At 43.0% G+C, this 17,609-nt stretch overlaps 1 protein-coding gene across 3 annotated transcripts in view; it reads right to left on the reverse strand.

The window, feature by feature from the left end:
• cabin1 (calcineurin binding protein 1) overlaps positions 1-17,609 on the reverse strand; it is a 483,310-nt gene that overhangs the window by 431,191 nt on the left and 34,510 nt on the right. For 2 of the 3 annotated variants that reach the window (XM_068005470.1, XM_068005468.1), the window contains exons 8-11: positions 11,745-12,025; positions 7,671-7,839; positions 5,725-5,861; positions 2,409-2,626 (exon numbers count right to left, since the gene is read on the reverse strand). In XM_068005470.1, coding sequence (XP_067861571.1) covers positions 2,409-2,626; positions 5,725-5,861; positions 7,671-7,839; positions 11,745-12,025 — 805 coding nt within the window. The remainder of the gene's footprint in view (positions 1-2,408; positions 2,627-5,724; positions 5,862-7,670; positions 7,840-11,744; positions 12,026-17,609) is intronic. The other variant, XM_068005469.1, reaches the window with a different exon arrangement.

Here is a 17,609-nt window from a genome sequence, read left to right on the forward strand (position 1 = left end):
TTGAAGTCCATGGAATAAATGGGGCAGTGACAGCATGGATATGAAATTGGCTAAGTGACAGGAAATAGAGAGTAATGGTGAATGGTTGTTTTTCAGACCGGAGGAAGGTATACAGTGGTGTCCCCCAATGGTCGGTACTAGGACCACTGCTTTTTTTGATATATATTAATGACTTGGACTTGGGTGTACAGGGCACAATTTCCAAATCTGCAGATGACACAAAACTTGGAAGTGTAGTGAACGGTGAGGAGGATAGTGATAGACTTCAAGAGGATATAGACAGGCTGGTGGAATGGGCGGACATGTGGCAGATGAAATTTAATGCAGAGAAGTGCGAAGTGATACATTTTGGTAGAAAGAACAAAGAAAGGCAATATAAACTAAAGGGTACAATTCTAAAGGGGGTGCAGGAACAGAAAGACCTGGGGTATATGTGCACAAATCACTGAGGATGGCAGGGCAGGTTGAGAAAGCGGTTAAAAAAGCATACGGGATCCTGGGCTTTATAAATAGAGGCATAGAGTACAAAAGCAAGGAAGTTATGATGAACCTTTAAAAAACACTGGTTCGGCCACAACTGGAGTATTGTGTCCAATTCTGGGCACCGCACTTTAGGAAGGATGTGAAGGCCTTAGAGAGGGTACAGAAGAGATTTACTAGAATGGTTCCAGGGATGAGGGACTTCAGTTACGTGGAGAGACTGGAGAAGCTGGGATTGTTTTCCTAAGAGCAAAGAAGGTTGAGAAGAGATTTTGTAGAGGTGTTCAAAATCATGAGGGGTCTAGACAGAGTAGATAGAGAGAAACTGTTCCCATTGGCAGAAGGGTGGAGAACCAGAGGTCACAGATTTAAGGTCATTGGCAAAAGAACCAAAGGCGACACGAGGAAAAACATTTTTACACAGTGAGTAGTTATGATCTGGAATGCACTGCCCGAGGGGGTGGTGAAGGCAGATTCAAGCGTGGCTTTCAAAAGAGAACTGGATAAGTAGTTGAAGGAAAATAATTTGCAGGTCTCCGGGGAAAGGGCAGGGGAGTGGGACTAACTGGATTACTCTTGCTGAGAGCAGTCACAGGCTCCACGGGCCGAATGGCCTCCTTATGTGCTGTAACCATTCTATGATTCTATATTTCTTTCCCCGCAGCCCCCAACTTTATATAATTTTCTTTACCATGTTCTATTTGTTTTAGATGTTGTGTGATGAAATCCTTTCCTGTAAAGTTGGGGTAGGAACATTGGCCCTTAAATTGCTCTGAGTGGCGATCCAGTAGTGCTCGCCGCTGATTAGATTTAAAATCACACACTAAATTGCCGCGTTTTTTTGGCGGCAACTTCCTTGAAATTCGAGTTCAAAAACAGCAGCGTTCTTTCCCAGGCTGTGTGAGCGGGGAAAGGATCACTCTATCCCCTCAACCAATCAGCTTGAAGTAAGTCACGCTGTGAGAACCAGGAAATGAAATTCATTGACAAACTGCGCAAACTAAAAACTAGGAAGTGCCCGATAAGGTTAGTAAATGTACTATAATATGAGTTAAAGAAAGCAAAATAGAGAGGTTAAGATTAAAAGACTTAGACAAAAAGGACAAAGAAAAAGTTTTTTAAAAATTAATTTTAAAAAAAAATTTATATGTCCAAAATATTAAAATCAGGAGTAATGAGACACCTCATTTTTAAAAGTTAACTTTCAGTGCCAAAGAGGTTATTTGGCAGTCATTAATACTTACCACGTCATTAAACATTAGTTCAGACCTAAAAAAAAACTCAGCATACCTTTTTTTGTGGTGAGATTAGTTAGTTTCCAGCTGGGCAGGAGAGCAAGTTCTCCCCAGTCCATTGATTGCAGTCAGTGAGGTCCCTTTAAGGCAAAGCTGTCAGATCACCAGTGAATCAGGAAGAGCAAGTTCTGGATTTCTACGTTTGATTGCGTATGTGCGGTCGGCGGAACTTGCTCTTCGATTTGCCCATTAATAAAGATGAGCGCCATTAGGATCACCGTTATTTTACGATCAATTTCCGGCCCAATGTATTTTTTTTGTTTGAAACTTTTTTTTCTAGCACTGATCAACAGGAGGAAGCTCTTCACATGGTTATGTTCCAAAGAACAACCTCCCTTTTTGAACTATCCACAACTGTTAAGATTTGCCCAGCCTATAGTCAATTAGAATACACATCATAACAAAGCCACTAACCCATTGGGTGAAGCTGCATTTCCATGCATGTTGCGAGGAACATATGCTGTGTATCTTACTGAGCACGAATGAGCTACCAGATTGCTGTTGGCACCTGTGGAACTATACCTAGCAAGAGTCTAAGTGCTCAGAAAATACAGGGAGAAAATTCAGGGAGAGTGGTTTAAAAAAAAATTTAAAATCCAAGACTACTAAAACTACTTAGTTTGATGGCAGTACCTTGATGTGCTGGTTGCTGCACTCTCTCAGGATAGGATTAGGCAGGCTACTGCAGTGTTTTCGCCAGCTGTTGTAGATTGAAAGGACTACCTCTGCCAGCCTAGGTGGCCATTTTGCCAAGAACTTCTGACCAAGCGCCTTTAAATATTTCAGCATCAGATCCAGTATCCCACCATTCTTCAGATTGTTCAGTAAAAACTTGTGAACATCTTGTTTTTCTGTTTGTACAAAAATAAGTTAACATTACAATACATTTATTAATGATTTATATATTACATACCATTAAGTATGGTCTATCTCATTCCAAGTTACATGACACACAGAACCTTCAGTGCTTTACTTATTTGAGATCTGAAATATAGCAAGAGCAAAACATATTAAGCAATCGAACAGCTTCAAGCACTTTGAGGCCCATAGAAAAATGAGGGATAGGTTTAGAAGGAGCTCTGAATACAGAGGTTGAACTTCTTTCAAAGATTAACAAAGACTACTCCTTCCGCTGTTGATCATTTTTCAACCTCCGCATACAAATAAGAGTACACCAAATAATACAAACCATGGCACTAGGTCACTTTAAAGACTGCAACACTGAAATACTTACTTTCCTGAACTATTAAATCCAGACAGTAATGTTGATATAAAAGTAACCTCAGGTGGCTTCCTTGCAACTGGTCTCGAGGGGGACCCTGTGTGTGCTGACCCACTGCAGCAGGAATAGCATATGGCAGAACAATCTACCCACAGTTAGCTAAATTCTGCTTAGTAACAGTTTTACCCAAATACTACTCCCAAAAGGTACAATCAGTTGTCAAGATTGATCAAAATGTCTTTACAGACCAAATGCACAGGGCACTAGCCTATTGCACCCACTAAGTGATTCTTACATTGAAAAGAAATAGCATTAACCAACTAAAACAGATTTCAGCAGTGCAATTTCCTGAGATCTGTGGACTCAAACCACCTAAATTAAAAGGAAAGGATGGAAACTTGAGAACTGCCAAACCAAGCAAAACGTGGCAGTGATGTCAGTCCAAGTTGCTCCTCTCGTTTACTCAAAGGTGACAGTGTACGTCGGCCTTAAAATAAGATCGGTTCACCAATTTACATTACAGATAATCTCACATTGATTTAAATAGCAGAGGTTTCCTGAGACTAAAAGAACTGTGTTCCTCTGCATCTCCATTGTGGAGCTCTCAATCCAATTAACCATTTGAATTGTACCTGGGATTAAGTTTTACATCTCCATATACAGAAATGTATACTTCTCTAATACATTGCACAATTTCTCCAATGTATTTATTTTGAATTATTATGTTGGAGCATTAGCAGTTCAGAAAACCATCTGCAATCACCTATGTTAATCTTAAAGTTGCGCAAGGCAAATTTCCCAGAACTGATGGTTTCAAACGAATCGTGGGGTAGAAACTGGAGTTCATTACAGTTCAAGGATTCTTCCAAAATTCTGGTATTTCTGATCAGATGAAGACTTAGTTTTCATCTCAGTTACAGACAATACTCCACGCTGAAGGACAATGCTCCACACCAAACATCCTTCAGCATGGAGTCAGCTTCCACGGGTATGATGACATCCAGCTTTACCTCTCTGCTAACACTCGCTACCCCATGCAACGTCTCCAGGTTCAGATCTGCTTCTGACCCTGGGCTGAGCTTCAAGTCTCATATCCTTTCCATCACCGTGCATATCTATTTCTGCTTCACTCATCGCCACCCTCAAGTCACTGCCATGTTGAGATCCTCAACCCTCCCCTGTGTCACCATCAGGCTCGACTTCCCTATCGCTCTTCTTAGCAGCCTCCAACCTGCACAAACTCCAACTAGTCTAAAATTGCACCACCTATCCCAGACCTAGCCCTGCTGCCCCATCACCTCTGGCCTTATCCACTTCCACTGGCTCCCCATCTGCAGTGTATTCAATTCAAAATCTTCATCTTCATTTTACAAATCCCTCCCAACCTTTGGAACCTCCTCCAGCCCTACATACCAATCTGCACCTCTGCTCTTCAATCTCTGGACTCCTTTGCATTCCCCACCTCCACCTTCAAAGACCGAACCTTCAGCCCTACATTCTGGAACTATCCTCCTTAAATCCCTCCACTTTGCTACCTCTCTCCCACCTTCAAAAGCCTCCTCAAAACCCATCTCTTTAACTGCACCTACCACCACCTCCCTTACCTCTTCTCTTACTACTCTGAAATGCCTTTTAGTTTGTTAACGGTGCTATATAAATGCACACTGTTGTTGCTGAAAAGTTTACAAGATGATGAAATCAACTGAATTTGTCATACCACAAATTAGGGCTTTGTGTAGTGAGACTTTTAAATAAAACAACATGTACTTTGATAGCATCCAGAGAAGTTCTTCCGAAGGGCAACTGATTCATTACAAACTTTGTGTGTATATAAATCAGTGGTTTGGAAGAACTCTCAATCTGTGCATAATATTATAATATCCATCATTACAAAGATAGTGGGGTAGCTCAGTGCAAGACTACATTAAATTATTTAAACGGATTACTGCTACTCAGGTGATTATTAATTCTTGGGTACACAACTAGACTATGAGCATATTCTAGAAAAGGAACAGTTTCTGAATCGTTTGGAGGGGGGTGGGTCGAACATGGGGGTAGTCGGTCAAACTCTTGTGTCGGATTGCGGCAGGTAGGCTTGTTGGGCCGGTGGCGGGGGGGGGGGGGGGTGGGGCGGGGAGCACTCCTGATCCTCCTGGCAGTGCAATTAAGGCACTTACCTGTTGGTCTGGCCCTTTGCGCCCCCTCTTACGTGGCGAGATTCAGAAGGCCCAGGAATCCAAGCCCCCAGGAGTTAAAAATAAACAAGTTATTAAAATGGAGGCACTCCGTCTCCTTAAAAGATTTTGCTAACCGCCCCACCCCGAGAGCGGGTTAGTCCCCGCCCCTCGACCCGCCTCTAGTAAAACCAGAAGTGGGCGGGTTTTACATTTTTTCCTTCCCACCCATCCCCAACCCACCCATCCTTGGGGGTTAAAATTAGCCTCATAGTTTCTAGACAAAATGCTGCTCCATAATAGGTCAAAATGCCACATATCACCATCTGCAATCATAAAATAGAGACAAACACATCACACGTCCAAGCCCACTTAATCTAAGAAGGACACAAAGCCATAACACAGCAAGTCCATTGTTGATCCACCGCTCAGACATCCTGAGATTAGAGGAACAAAACTTCTGACAAGTGGCTCCCAGCTGATGGTGATGCGAAGAACTTTGGAGTGTCCTATCAAAAACAGATCTTAAAGGAACCCTGCTCTGAAAACCTACCCAATTCCATGAAAGATGAAGGATCAAATTGCATTCGATAAGGGCCCATTAGTTGCTGACTTTCCTTTTTCAACTCTGTCTGTACTTCAAAACTACCAAACGCATCTTCTTCATCCTCCAGATCCACCCTTTTCAGCCTAGTGAGAGAGCAGGAGTTAGTATGAATTGACTGCCTTTTATAGCAGCAGTACACAGGCTAGATCTCAGGAAATATCAACTACACCCTATTCAAAGCATGTGGAATATTTTAAGAGCATCGAAAGGGGATGCGATTTTAGATCCACACAATGACTCTTTTGCACAAGATACAGCACGCACTGATGTATGTGGGGTGTATTCAAAGAAAAAAACAACATTACAGATGTATTTTGTAATTAGGAACTGCTGGAATTAGGAGACTAGAAGATAAACATTACGATTGAATCACAGAACTGGGATTCTTCTCATTGGAGAGAATATGACTGCGGTTGATATGACTGAGGTATTCAAAGTAAAGCAGTCTTGGGATGTAGAGGATCAATCATGGTTATTTGATTTATTACAGGAGATCAGAACAAGGGGACATGAGTATAACCTGAAAAAGGTAGATTCAGGTGGGATTCAAGAAAGCATTAATTTACTGATCAGATGGTTGGCTTTTAGATTAGTAAGGGAGGTTCTAGTGGTAAGTAGCTTAAATATCCACTGTCAAATTGGATAAGTATCTTGGAGAACCACATCATCAGTTCCAATTGCTAGGCCAGTGGGGAGGCAACTAGAAGGAGCGATGGTCTTCGTGGCCTTGTGTTTTTCTGTTGTCATCCACATGCAACAGATCTGGTTCTTCAATACAGTGACTTTAAAATCCAGCATAAAACTTTTTTGAGGGGGGACGGGGAGAAAAAAGAGTGGAATTCAAGAGCCTATGAGTACAGTAGCCACATGTGGGTGATCACAAAAGCAAACCAGCTACCTACCAAGCATGTTGGACCAAAACCATGCTTTACTTCCTTAATTTACCTTACCAACTATCACCAGTTATTTTCACAAAAATGCAGTTCTCTTGGGGTGGGAGAGTGGTAGAAGGGAGACTAGGATTAATGTTTCAAGAGTCCTCAGCCTTTTCTTGTACAGTATGTACCCTGGATTTCCTTGATGTTTTTCCTGTTCAGACAGAATCATGGATGTGTGTAATTTTTTCCAGACTCTCTGCTTTTCTCGCTATACCCTCCATCTTACTGAGCAATTTTACACCAATTTTTTTTTAATTTGTTTGAAGTTTTATTCAAGGTTGGCTTATTGACAAGCATAGCGGACAACTATGGTATATTGCAGTTGTACTGTTTGTATTGTTCCAGTTCCCCACACAATCAATGCCTGGTTGGGTTTTCAGTTAACTGCCACAGTCAGATGCAGTGTCCCTCCAGCAGGGGGTAAGGAGCGCTGCTGATGCATCAACCAGTTATTGACAATAAGACAGGAATGGAGAACATAACTCAAGTATCATAGAATCATAGAAATTTACAGCAGAGAAGGAGGCCATTCAGCCCATCATGTCTGTGCTGGCCGAAGTATATCTGAACGGTTACACCTTTCTAGGGGGAAAGTGTGGACATGCTTAACGGACATCCCCAGTAAGCATAAACAATTGTGACCTCTCCAATCTTGAACCGCATCAAGTTCCATTCTAACCCGTCAAAAGTCACTGCCATGTTCCCAAACACAAGTTAACTAAGCTTTTGCTTTCCTCCAATCAGGAAATCACGAGATTAGGAACTTGCCATGTGGGTAAATACAGGATCTCTTTTTTTATCATTTTACAGCACAGCGTGTAACTGGGTCAGTTTGCTTAGGGACAGTCTCTGCTGTGTTAATACACCATTGAAGACTAATTGCTTAGGATCTGTATGTACATTTGATAACTTCTTGAAAAGCAGAAAAATTCTTCACTGAAAAGTCTATCATACCTTGAGGGCAGAAATTTGATCAGCAGTTCCTGAAAATCAATCTTCTCCTCCTTCTTACATTTGGTGTTTCTCACTCGAGCCGAGCGCCTCTTCGCTGGCTCTCCTACCTCATCAGCTATCCGCTTCCTCTTGGAGCCTTTCTTAGCCTTGTCAATGATCGAAGTATCTGCTTTAAAAATGGTTAATTCAATTAAAAAAATCAGGAAATGATCTGCAAAAGCAGCACCGTTAGCACTAACAAGAGAACTTCATTGCACCAGTCACAAGACCCAATGTGAACAAATTTGCACATTTCACATGTCTTCTTCCAAGATGAAATTAATCAGAAAAATCCTTTTTATAGAATCTAGAATCTTCCTATAAAAGGTACGGTATCGTAGTGGACTAGTAATCCAGAGGACTGGGTTAATGACCCAGAGAACGCGAGTTCAAATTGCACCATAGCAGTTTGAAAATTTGATTCCAGTTTTTAAAAAAGTCTGGCAATAAAAAAAAAGCTGGTATTAGTAAAAGTGAGCATGAAGCTGTTGGATTATCGTAAAAACCCAACTGGTTCACCAATGTCCTTTAGGGAAGGAAACCGGACATCTTTACCCGTCTGACCTATATGTGACCCCAGTCCCACCCCAGCATGGTTGACTCTTAACTGCCCTCTGAAATGGAGTAGCAAGCCACTCAGTTGCATCAAATTGCTACAAGGAATAGCAAGAAAGCAGTTCAAGAAGAAGGCCCACCACCATCTTCTCAGGACAACTAGGGACGGGCAATAAATGCCAGCCTTGCTAGCAACATTCAGAGAATGAATTTTAAAAAAGCATAACTGCCATTACACGCCGTCAGTTGATCAACTACAGAAACAGAGCCTAGAACCAGCACTAGTCTATCAGACCAAAAGCAGTAGATTTTACAATCGACCAGTGATGGTGAGTGGAAACACAACTAGTTAAATGGATCAGTCAATGCGTCTGATCACCAAAAAATACAGTGTACGCTCTCCAACATGGAGGCAGTTTCTTTTTTTAAAAATTCGTTCATGGGATGTAGGCGTCGCTGGCGAGGCCAGCATTTATTGCCCATCCCTAATTGCCCTTGAGAAGGTGGTGGTGAGCTGTTAGGAAGGGAGTTCCAGGATTTTGACCCAACGACGATGAAGGAATGGCGATATATTTCCATGTCGGGATGGTGTGTGACTGGGAGGAGAACGTGCAGGTGGTGTTGTTCCCATTTGCCTACTGCTCTTGTCCTTCTAGGTGGTAGAGGTCGTGGGTTTGGGAGGTGCTGTCGAAGAAGCTTTGGCGAGTTGCTGCAGTGCATCCTGTGGATGTTCCACACTGCGGCCACAGCGCGCCGGTGGTGAAGGGAGTGAATGTTTAGGGTGGTGGATGGGGTGCCAATCAAGCCGGCTGCTTTGTCCTGGATGGTGTCGAGCTTCTTGAGTGTTGTTGGAGCTGCACTCATCCAGGCAAGTGGAGAGTATTCCATCACACTCCTGACTTGTGCCTTGTAGATGATGGAAAGGCTTTGGGGAGTCAGGAGGTGAGTCACTCGCCGCAGAATACCCAGCCTCTGACCTGCTCAGTATTTATATGGCTGGTCCAGTTAAGTTTCTGGTCAATGGAGACCCCCAGGTTGTTGATGGTGGGGGAATCGGCAATGGTAATGCTGCTGAATGTCAAGGGAGGTGGTTAGACTCTCTCTTGTTGGAGATGGTCATTGCCTGGCACAAATGTTACTTGCCACATATCAGCCCAAGCCTGGATGTTGTCCAGGTCGTGCTGTATGCGGGCTCGGACTGCTTCATTATCTGAGTTGTGTGCACTATTTATCAAACACCTTCAATACATACCAATGTATAAAAGGTATACCTCGTAAGTGTTTAGTTTCTATTATGTTGAACCAGTAACATCTATCAATTACTTGTATTAGTAGTTCTGTTAACTTAATTTACATCAACACTTAAAAGTATTCAGGAATTAATATGCATTCTTTTCATAATTTCACAGCTGTTGCTTTTGAGTGTTTACTTACTAAAATGCATACCTCATTTGCAAAAAAAAACACATTTCAATACAAGTTTGGACAAATCAGATACCAGATGTAATAACTAATCTATGCAAATCCTGAACTGACCCAAATCCTCCTTAAACCTTGGTTTAGATCCAGGTCAATTAGGAAGCCTAGCCAGTAAACAGGCACTGCAGGACCCAAACTCTAAGCTTTGTAAAAATATGGGTGCCACTGCCTACTCTTGGGTACACCCAGAGATGCTATGAGTGCGCCATGTGCCACAACATTAAATCAAAAGCAAAATACTGCGGATGCTGGAAATCTGAAATAAAACCAGAAAATGCTGGAAAAGCTCAGCAAGTGAGGCAGCAGTTTCAGGTCAAAGACCTTTCATCAGACCTACGTTGGGTTCTGACGAACGGTCTTCGACCTGAAACGTTAACTCTGTTTCTCCACAGATGCTGCCTCATTTGCTGAGCTTTTCCAGCATTTTCTGTTTTTAATGCCACAACATTCTTGGATTATGAGGACAGAGTGGAACACAATCTGCTTATACAGTTTGGCATCTTCAGATTAGCATTATCAACGTCTCAGCTACATAGGTACATCAGTTAAGCAATACATTTTTGGCTCATCAATTTTTGTTTATCTTCTGTGTATGTTTCTACAGATCTGTTAAATTAGTGTTCAGGGCATGTGGAGGATCTCTGCTGCCCGCATTCTATCCCACACCAAGCATCATTCACCCATCACTCCTGTGCTCGCTGACCTACGTTGCTTCTGGGTCCACCAATGCCTCAATTTTAAAGTTCTCATCCTTATGATCAAAGCCCTCCATGGCCTCGCCCCTCCCTATCTCTGTAACCTCCTCAAGCCCTACAACCCTCCGAAATCTCTGTATTCCTCCAATTCCGGCCTCTTGGTCGTTCCCCACTTCCTTCGCCCCACCATTGGCGAATGTGCCCTCAACCGTCTAGGCCCTAAGCTCAAAAATTTCCTCCCTAAACCTCTTCATCTCTCCACCTCTCTCTCTCCTCCTTTAAGACATTACCTCTTTGACCAAGCATTTGGTCACAAGTCCTAACATCTCCTTCTTTGGCTCAGTGTCATTTTTTGTTTGATTACGCTCCTTTGAAGTGCCTTGGGATGTAATACTACGTTAAAGGCGCTGTATAAATGCAAGTAGTCGTTGTTGTTGTTGTTGTTGTTGTTGTTGAGGAGGAGGAGGAGGAGAGGGAGCTAGGGTTAGGCAAGACATGGAGTAAGCGGTCAATTCCTGTAATTGGGTTCAATTAAAATTCATATTTCTGTACTCAAATAGTTGCAGCACTAAATGAAGTTAATCTTACAAATGTGTGGAGAAGCAAGTTATTTTGTAATCTGGTAGAACAGCTCACCTCAACAAACAACTTGCATTTAGATGGTGCCTTTAACGTAGAAAAACATCCCATGGAGCTTCACACATGTCAGAAATAAATGAATGTCAAGTCACCAAAGTATTCAGAGATGGCTTTTAGTAGGTGGGGAGAACTAAATCTAAGTAGTTGTGCGCGCCTGATGGTAAACCAGATTTTTGTGAGGGTAATACTTTCTCCAAGCTTTTTTCTCCCCCTCCCATTTGCCAATTACATCTATCCCCAAAATGCAGCACTCACAGCGAGGGCGAGGGGAGCTAGCTGACCAGCTCTCAGGTATCCATTTCAGCTGCTCTTAAAACCAGCTTTTAAGAAATATATAAGTCTGGCTCGGAGATGGTTATCCCTTCCCCGCTGTCCGCCGCAGTGAAGCAGCACCTGGGCTGCCATGCTTTTCCCTGCATAGGTCAAGAGGACTATCGGCTCAGAACAATGTCCCATCATTCAGTAATACTGATTCAAAATCAATCAGTATAATGTAAACAGAACTACTGTAATTACTAAAATAGCGAGGCATTCTAGAACAACTTCACTCAATACCAGGAAACATACAACTATACTGGCTCATGGGCTACATCTTCTCAGTGTCACATCAAAACTTGCTGTAACCCCTCATTCTTCATGTCACAGATATAATGGTACTCATACTAACCTTGTACTGCTACAGCTTCTGTCACACTTGGAGTTGGAGCTGCTGGTGTAACCACGGCTGGTGCTGGCATTGTTGGTGCCGTCACCACTGGTGCAGGACTGGAAGTAGTGGGATTGGGCTGGATAACACTGACAGGCGTGCCTGTTGGTGATGTCAAGAGGTGTTGGGAAGGATCTCTGTACATGCAAAGATCTATCATCCTACCAAGACTGGGGTGAGGAGGCTCAGAAGACGTCAAGTGCATGTACGTAGCCAGTAAGCTCTCACCCAAACATCTCCACCTACAAAAAGGAAACGCAACAATATATTAAGTGACTATGTTACCTGCAGGAACTGCAGCACTGGTCTTTGAATAGTACAGTATACAAGTGCTCCTATAAGTTGCATGCCCTGGTTTCCTTGGCCATTACATCAGAAGACAGTGCTGAGCAGAGACCAGTGTGTGGAGGAGGAAACGAGGGGGCGAGGGAAAAAAAAAAGAGAACTCTTCATCCCACAGTCCACCTCATGTACCTCCCAGCACCTGACTCAGGAATGACTTTGTATGAAGTGTTTTTAAAATTTTGCTTATATTTGCTTCATTCACAATACATTTCTGCTCACATGCTACTTGCAGATACACCCACAGAGATGTTCAAACAGTCGTAGATATAAACAGCACTAAATATCAGCATGGCTCAGCTGGTATCACTTTCACCTCTGAGTCAGAATGTCATTGATTCAAGCGCCACTCCAAGATTGGCGCATAATTTAAGATGGCACCCCAGCGGAGTACTGAAGGAACGTTGCGTTGGCTCCCTTCGGGTGAGACAAATTTAAGCCCCATTTGCCTGTTCGGGTAGATGGTAAAGATTCCAACAAGTATTCATAGTTCTCCCAGTGCCCTGGCCAACATTCCTCTTCAAACAATGCTACCAAAACACATCAACTAGCCATTTATCTCATGTTGTTGGTGAGATTTGTGGTGCACAAAATGGAGTTGTGTTTGCCTACATAAAAGTCACTAAATGTCAAAGTAACTCATTGGGCATGATTTTTACTCTGAGCCGGGTACCCCACATGTCCACAGATATTTGCGTGAAGAACCCGGAAGCGAACTGAATGCGGCGCAATGTGCGATCGCAACTCAATTGAAAATAAGTATTTGAATTTCCAGATTTCCCACACTCCAAGCAGCCAGATTGACAGGCTGGTTGCCTGTCAGCAGTGAAAGTAGCTGCAGATTAGCGAGGGGCAGATGGGAGACAGAGATCATAGGGCTTGGAAAAAAATCGGAGGGGGCGGGGGGGTGGTGGGGTGGGTGGATGTCAGCCAGCCACAACATCGGGGCGGGGGGGAATCAGCCATCATCGGAGATCGGGTGGGGTGGGGGGGGGGGTAGCCAGCCTGCAACGACATCAGGGGGTCCAGCCAGCAACAGAGATCAGCAACAGAAACCTGCCTGGGATAAAACCAGAAGTGGGTGAGTTGGGGCCGGGATGCGGTCCCGTTCCAAAAACCTGTTATTTTAACCTCACACCCACCCCTCAACCCACCTTGGGGGTTAAAATTTACCCCATTATCTCAGAGTGAAGCCGAGTATGTCCTAATGGTTAAAAGAAGGGCACGTGGCAAAACAAAACCATTATGGTTGACAAGGAATGTGCAGAGGCAAATTCGATTGAAACAGAAGGCATTCTACACAATTACGGCATTTTACACACTTAAGGCATTTAACTCACAGGACAACAGGGAAAAGTATCGCATGCAATTAAGAGAGACAAAAACAACCATAAGAGTGGCCAAGAGATCTCTGGAAAAGAAGATGGTGCATAATTGTGGAAGTAATAGCAAAAGCTTTTTCAGCTACGTCAGAAGACCATTAGGGACTGTATAGGGCCACTAAAGGATACTTAGGCAGATCCAAGCTGATTCTCAGGTTATGATAGAGCTGCTAAATGACTATTTTGCATCAGTCTATACTCCTGTAGATGATGCTTTTGTTCCAGGTTCTGCTCTGTATTGAATAACATTATTAATATTAAAATAAATAGTAATGACATCTTGGATAGATTAGGAAAGCTCAAAATTGATATCCAGCTTCAGATAATATCCAACCAAGTGTCATTAAAGAAATAGGACAGGTGCTCTGTGAGCCCCTTGCCCGTATCTTCAATAGTTCAATCGAGTCAGGGATAGTTCCCTTAGTCCGGAAGCTCGCTCATATAATTCCTAAAGGAGATAAATCAGAGCCAGAGAATTACAGGCCTATCAGCCTGACATCAATTATTGGGAAGATGCTAGAAGGGATGGTAAGAGATGCCCTTTATGATCACTGGGAAAGCGAAGAGGCTATTCTCCACAGTCTTTATTAATGACCTGGACAAAGGTGTGGCGACTATGGTTAAGTAAGTTTTCAGATGATACCAAAACCTGTGCAAGGGTTAACGCTGTAGAGGAGTGCAATCAAATCCAAAAAGGTTTACATGTGCTTGGGGAGTGGGCTACACAATGGCCAATGGCGTTAAATTTAGATAAATGTAGTGTCATGCATGTTGGTAGGGTCAACAAAGAATACATGTATCATTTGCAGGGAACATTATTGAAAGAGGTTGAGAGAGAAAAAGATCTAGATGTTATTGTGCACAGATCAACGATGGTTCATGATCAATGTAAAGCTAAAGCTAATAAGGTATTGGGTGTATCAATAGAACCATTCAGTATAAATCAAAGCACACCATTTTGACATTATACATGTCGCTGCTCAGACCACATCTAGAATACTGTGCCCAGTTTTGGTCCTCCCACACGGTGGGTGATGTAGTGGCCTTCGAAAAGGTCCAGAGGAGAGCTACAAGAATGATTCCTAGCTTAAAGAACCTCAGCTACTCGGATGGGCTCAAGGACCTTGGTCCATTTACTTTAGAGCAGCATAAACTTCAAAGTGACCTGACAGAGGTCTATAAAATAATTAAAGGGCTGGATAGCATCCCTATTGATAGATTATTCCAGTTTAACAGATTGGGGAGGACCAGGGGACACAAGTTTAAACTATGTAAGAGTAGGAATAGACTGGATATTAGACGGTTCTTCTTTTCCTAGAGAGTAGTGAACCTCTGGAATACATTGCCAGCTGGTGTGGTGAGTGCTGACTCTCTCTATACCTTCAAGAGGGAGTTGGACTGGGGCAGAGATCGAATCTTATTGAAGGTTAGTGTCTTTATAGATAACATTTGGTCCATGTGATCTCCTGGAAAGGTTTCGATTGCCTGAGGGGGTCGGAGAGGAATTTTCCAGAATATTTTTCCCCTATTGGCCCTGGGTTTTTTTGCCTCTGCCAGGAGATTACATGGCTGCGGGGGTGGATGGGAGGGAAGAAGTGTTTAGTCATGATGGACCGGCCATCATGTTGTGGGGCAGGCTTGATGGATGAGCTGGTCTTTTCCTGCCCATCAATTTCGTATATTTATACTGACTTCTGTATTAAGCTATTTTGTTCATCTCCTACTAAATGTTCTAAACTTTCTGCCGAATCACGCTTTATATCAGTTTGCCAATCACCTTAAATCTATGCCCTCTGGTTCTTGACCCTCTGCCAATGGGAACGGTTTCTCTCCATCTACTCTGTCTAGACCCTTCATGATTTTGAATACCTCTATCAAATCTCCTTGTAACCTTCTCAGTTCCAAGGAGAACAATCCCAGCTTCTCCAGTCTATCCATGTAACTAAAGTCCCTCATCCCTGGAATCATTCTAGTAAATCTCTTCTGCACTCTCTCTAAGGCCTTCACATCCTTCCTAAAGTGCGATGCCCAGAATTGGACACAATACTCCAGTTGTGGCCGAGCCAGCGTTTTATAAAGGTTCATCATGACTTCCTTGCTTTTGAGCTCTAGGCCTCTGTTTATGAATTGTAAACAATTTTACAACACCAAGTTATAGTCCAGCAATTTTATTTTAAATTCACAAGCTTTCGGAGATTTTCTCCTTCCTCAGGTAAATGTTTATGAAGCCCAGGATCCCGTATGCTTTTTTAACCGCTTTCTCAACCTGCCCTGCCACCTTCAACGATTTATGTACATATACCCCCGATCTCTCTGTTCATGTACTCCTTTTAGAATTGTGCCCTTTAGTTTATATGGCCTCTCCTCATTCTTCCTACCGAAATGTATCACCTCGTATTTTTCTGTGATAAATTTCATCTGCCACGTGTCCGCCCATGCCACCAGCCTGTCTATATCCTCTTGAAGTCTATCACTATCCTCCTCACTGTTCACTACACTTCCAAGTTTTGTGTCATCTGCAAATTTGGAAATTGTGCCCTGTACATCCAAGTCCAAGTCATTAATATATATCAAGAAAAGCAGTGGTCCTAGTACCAACCCCTGGGGAGCACAGTCCCTCCAGTCCGAGAAACAACCGTTCACCACTACTCTGCTTCCTGTTACTTAGCCAATTCTGTATCCATGCTGCTACTGCCTCTTTTATTCCACGGGCTTCAATCTTGATGACAAGCCTATTATGCAGCACTTTATCAAACGCCTTTTGAATGTCCATATACACCATATTAACTGCATTGCCCTTACCTACCCTCTGTTACTTCATCAAAATACTCAATCAAGTTATTTAAACACTATTTGCCTTTAACAAATCCATGCTGGTTTTCCCTAATGAATCCACACTTGTCCAAGTGACTGATAATTCGGTCCCGGATTATTGTTTCTAAAAGCTCCCCCAACCACCGAGGTTAAACTGACTGGCCTGTAGTTGCTGGGTTTATCCTTAGCTATGATCAAGAACAGAATGTAGATGAGCAACAGGAGGGGTCCAAGAATAAATCCCTGAGGACTCTAGAGGTTGAGAAGAGAAGCCATTGCTAGAGATGCATTGGGTGTATTCAGTAAATTAGGAATGGACTCACGCAGGGTAATTCCCACAAAACTGCACAATGGAAGCTAGGCAAAAGGTAGAGGATAGTATGGACAACCATATCGAAAACTAAAGAGTGGACGAGAACATATGTGGAATGGTCAACTGTTCAGCATGGTAAACCTTGATTTAAGAAATGTCCAGTCTCAAAAGCCAGTCAACCAAAGCATGCTGGATCCATGTGTAGTATCTGGGCTAAAAATTGAGAAGAGATCTCTCCTGCAGAGAAAGTGAAACCTAGGCACTGTTCAATGCTAGGAGGTCCAGGAATTATGGTTTGTAGTGCAATAAGGGCATCATTGAGATCTCTTTTGCTTCATTCTTCAACACTTTGGGAGACAGGGAACAGCAGAAATGTGTACAGAAATCTTCAGGTCTAAGAAAAGGACAGACCATCCAGTTCCAGGCTGCCACATCCTTACCTTGAGCAGAAACACAGGTGCTGGTGTTTGCCCTGTGAGAAGAATGAGTTGATGTCCAGATACCCTTTATCCTGAATATATTTTGGACAGCCTCAGTGTAGACCTTTCATGAATGTGGACTATCTGATGCCATATTGCCCAGTTCAACCAAATTTTGAGCCCAATGTATCACCCCTAAAGTTCAGGCAATAATGGGCAAACTGGATAATGTCTTGACAGAAGAACTGGTAACAGGACCAACGCTGTTCGTTTACATATTGAACCACTATCATATTGTCTGTCCGGAGACATACTGACTTGCCCTGAGCCAGAGCTTGGAAATGCTCCACAACCAACTCGTAATTCCAGGTACATGACACGACAAACGGATTCAGTCATACTGAACTTGCCTTGAGCCCATACAGGCTGAAGATAGAACCCCCACATTAACAGGTGTGCATCAGTTGGATGTACTGACTGCAGGGGAACCCTTTGAAGCACAATGTGCCCCTGAGACCACCACCACCTGTAAACCAAAGCCAAAGCTTGGTTCATC

This window comes from Heptranchias perlo, chromosome 25, assembly GCF_035084215.1.
Source record: "Heptranchias perlo isolate sHepPer1 chromosome 25, sHepPer1.hap1, whole genome shotgun sequence".
In the NCBI taxonomy this organism is placed as follows: domain Eukaryota; kingdom Metazoa; phylum Chordata; class Chondrichthyes; order Hexanchiformes; family Hexanchidae; genus Heptranchias; species Heptranchias perlo.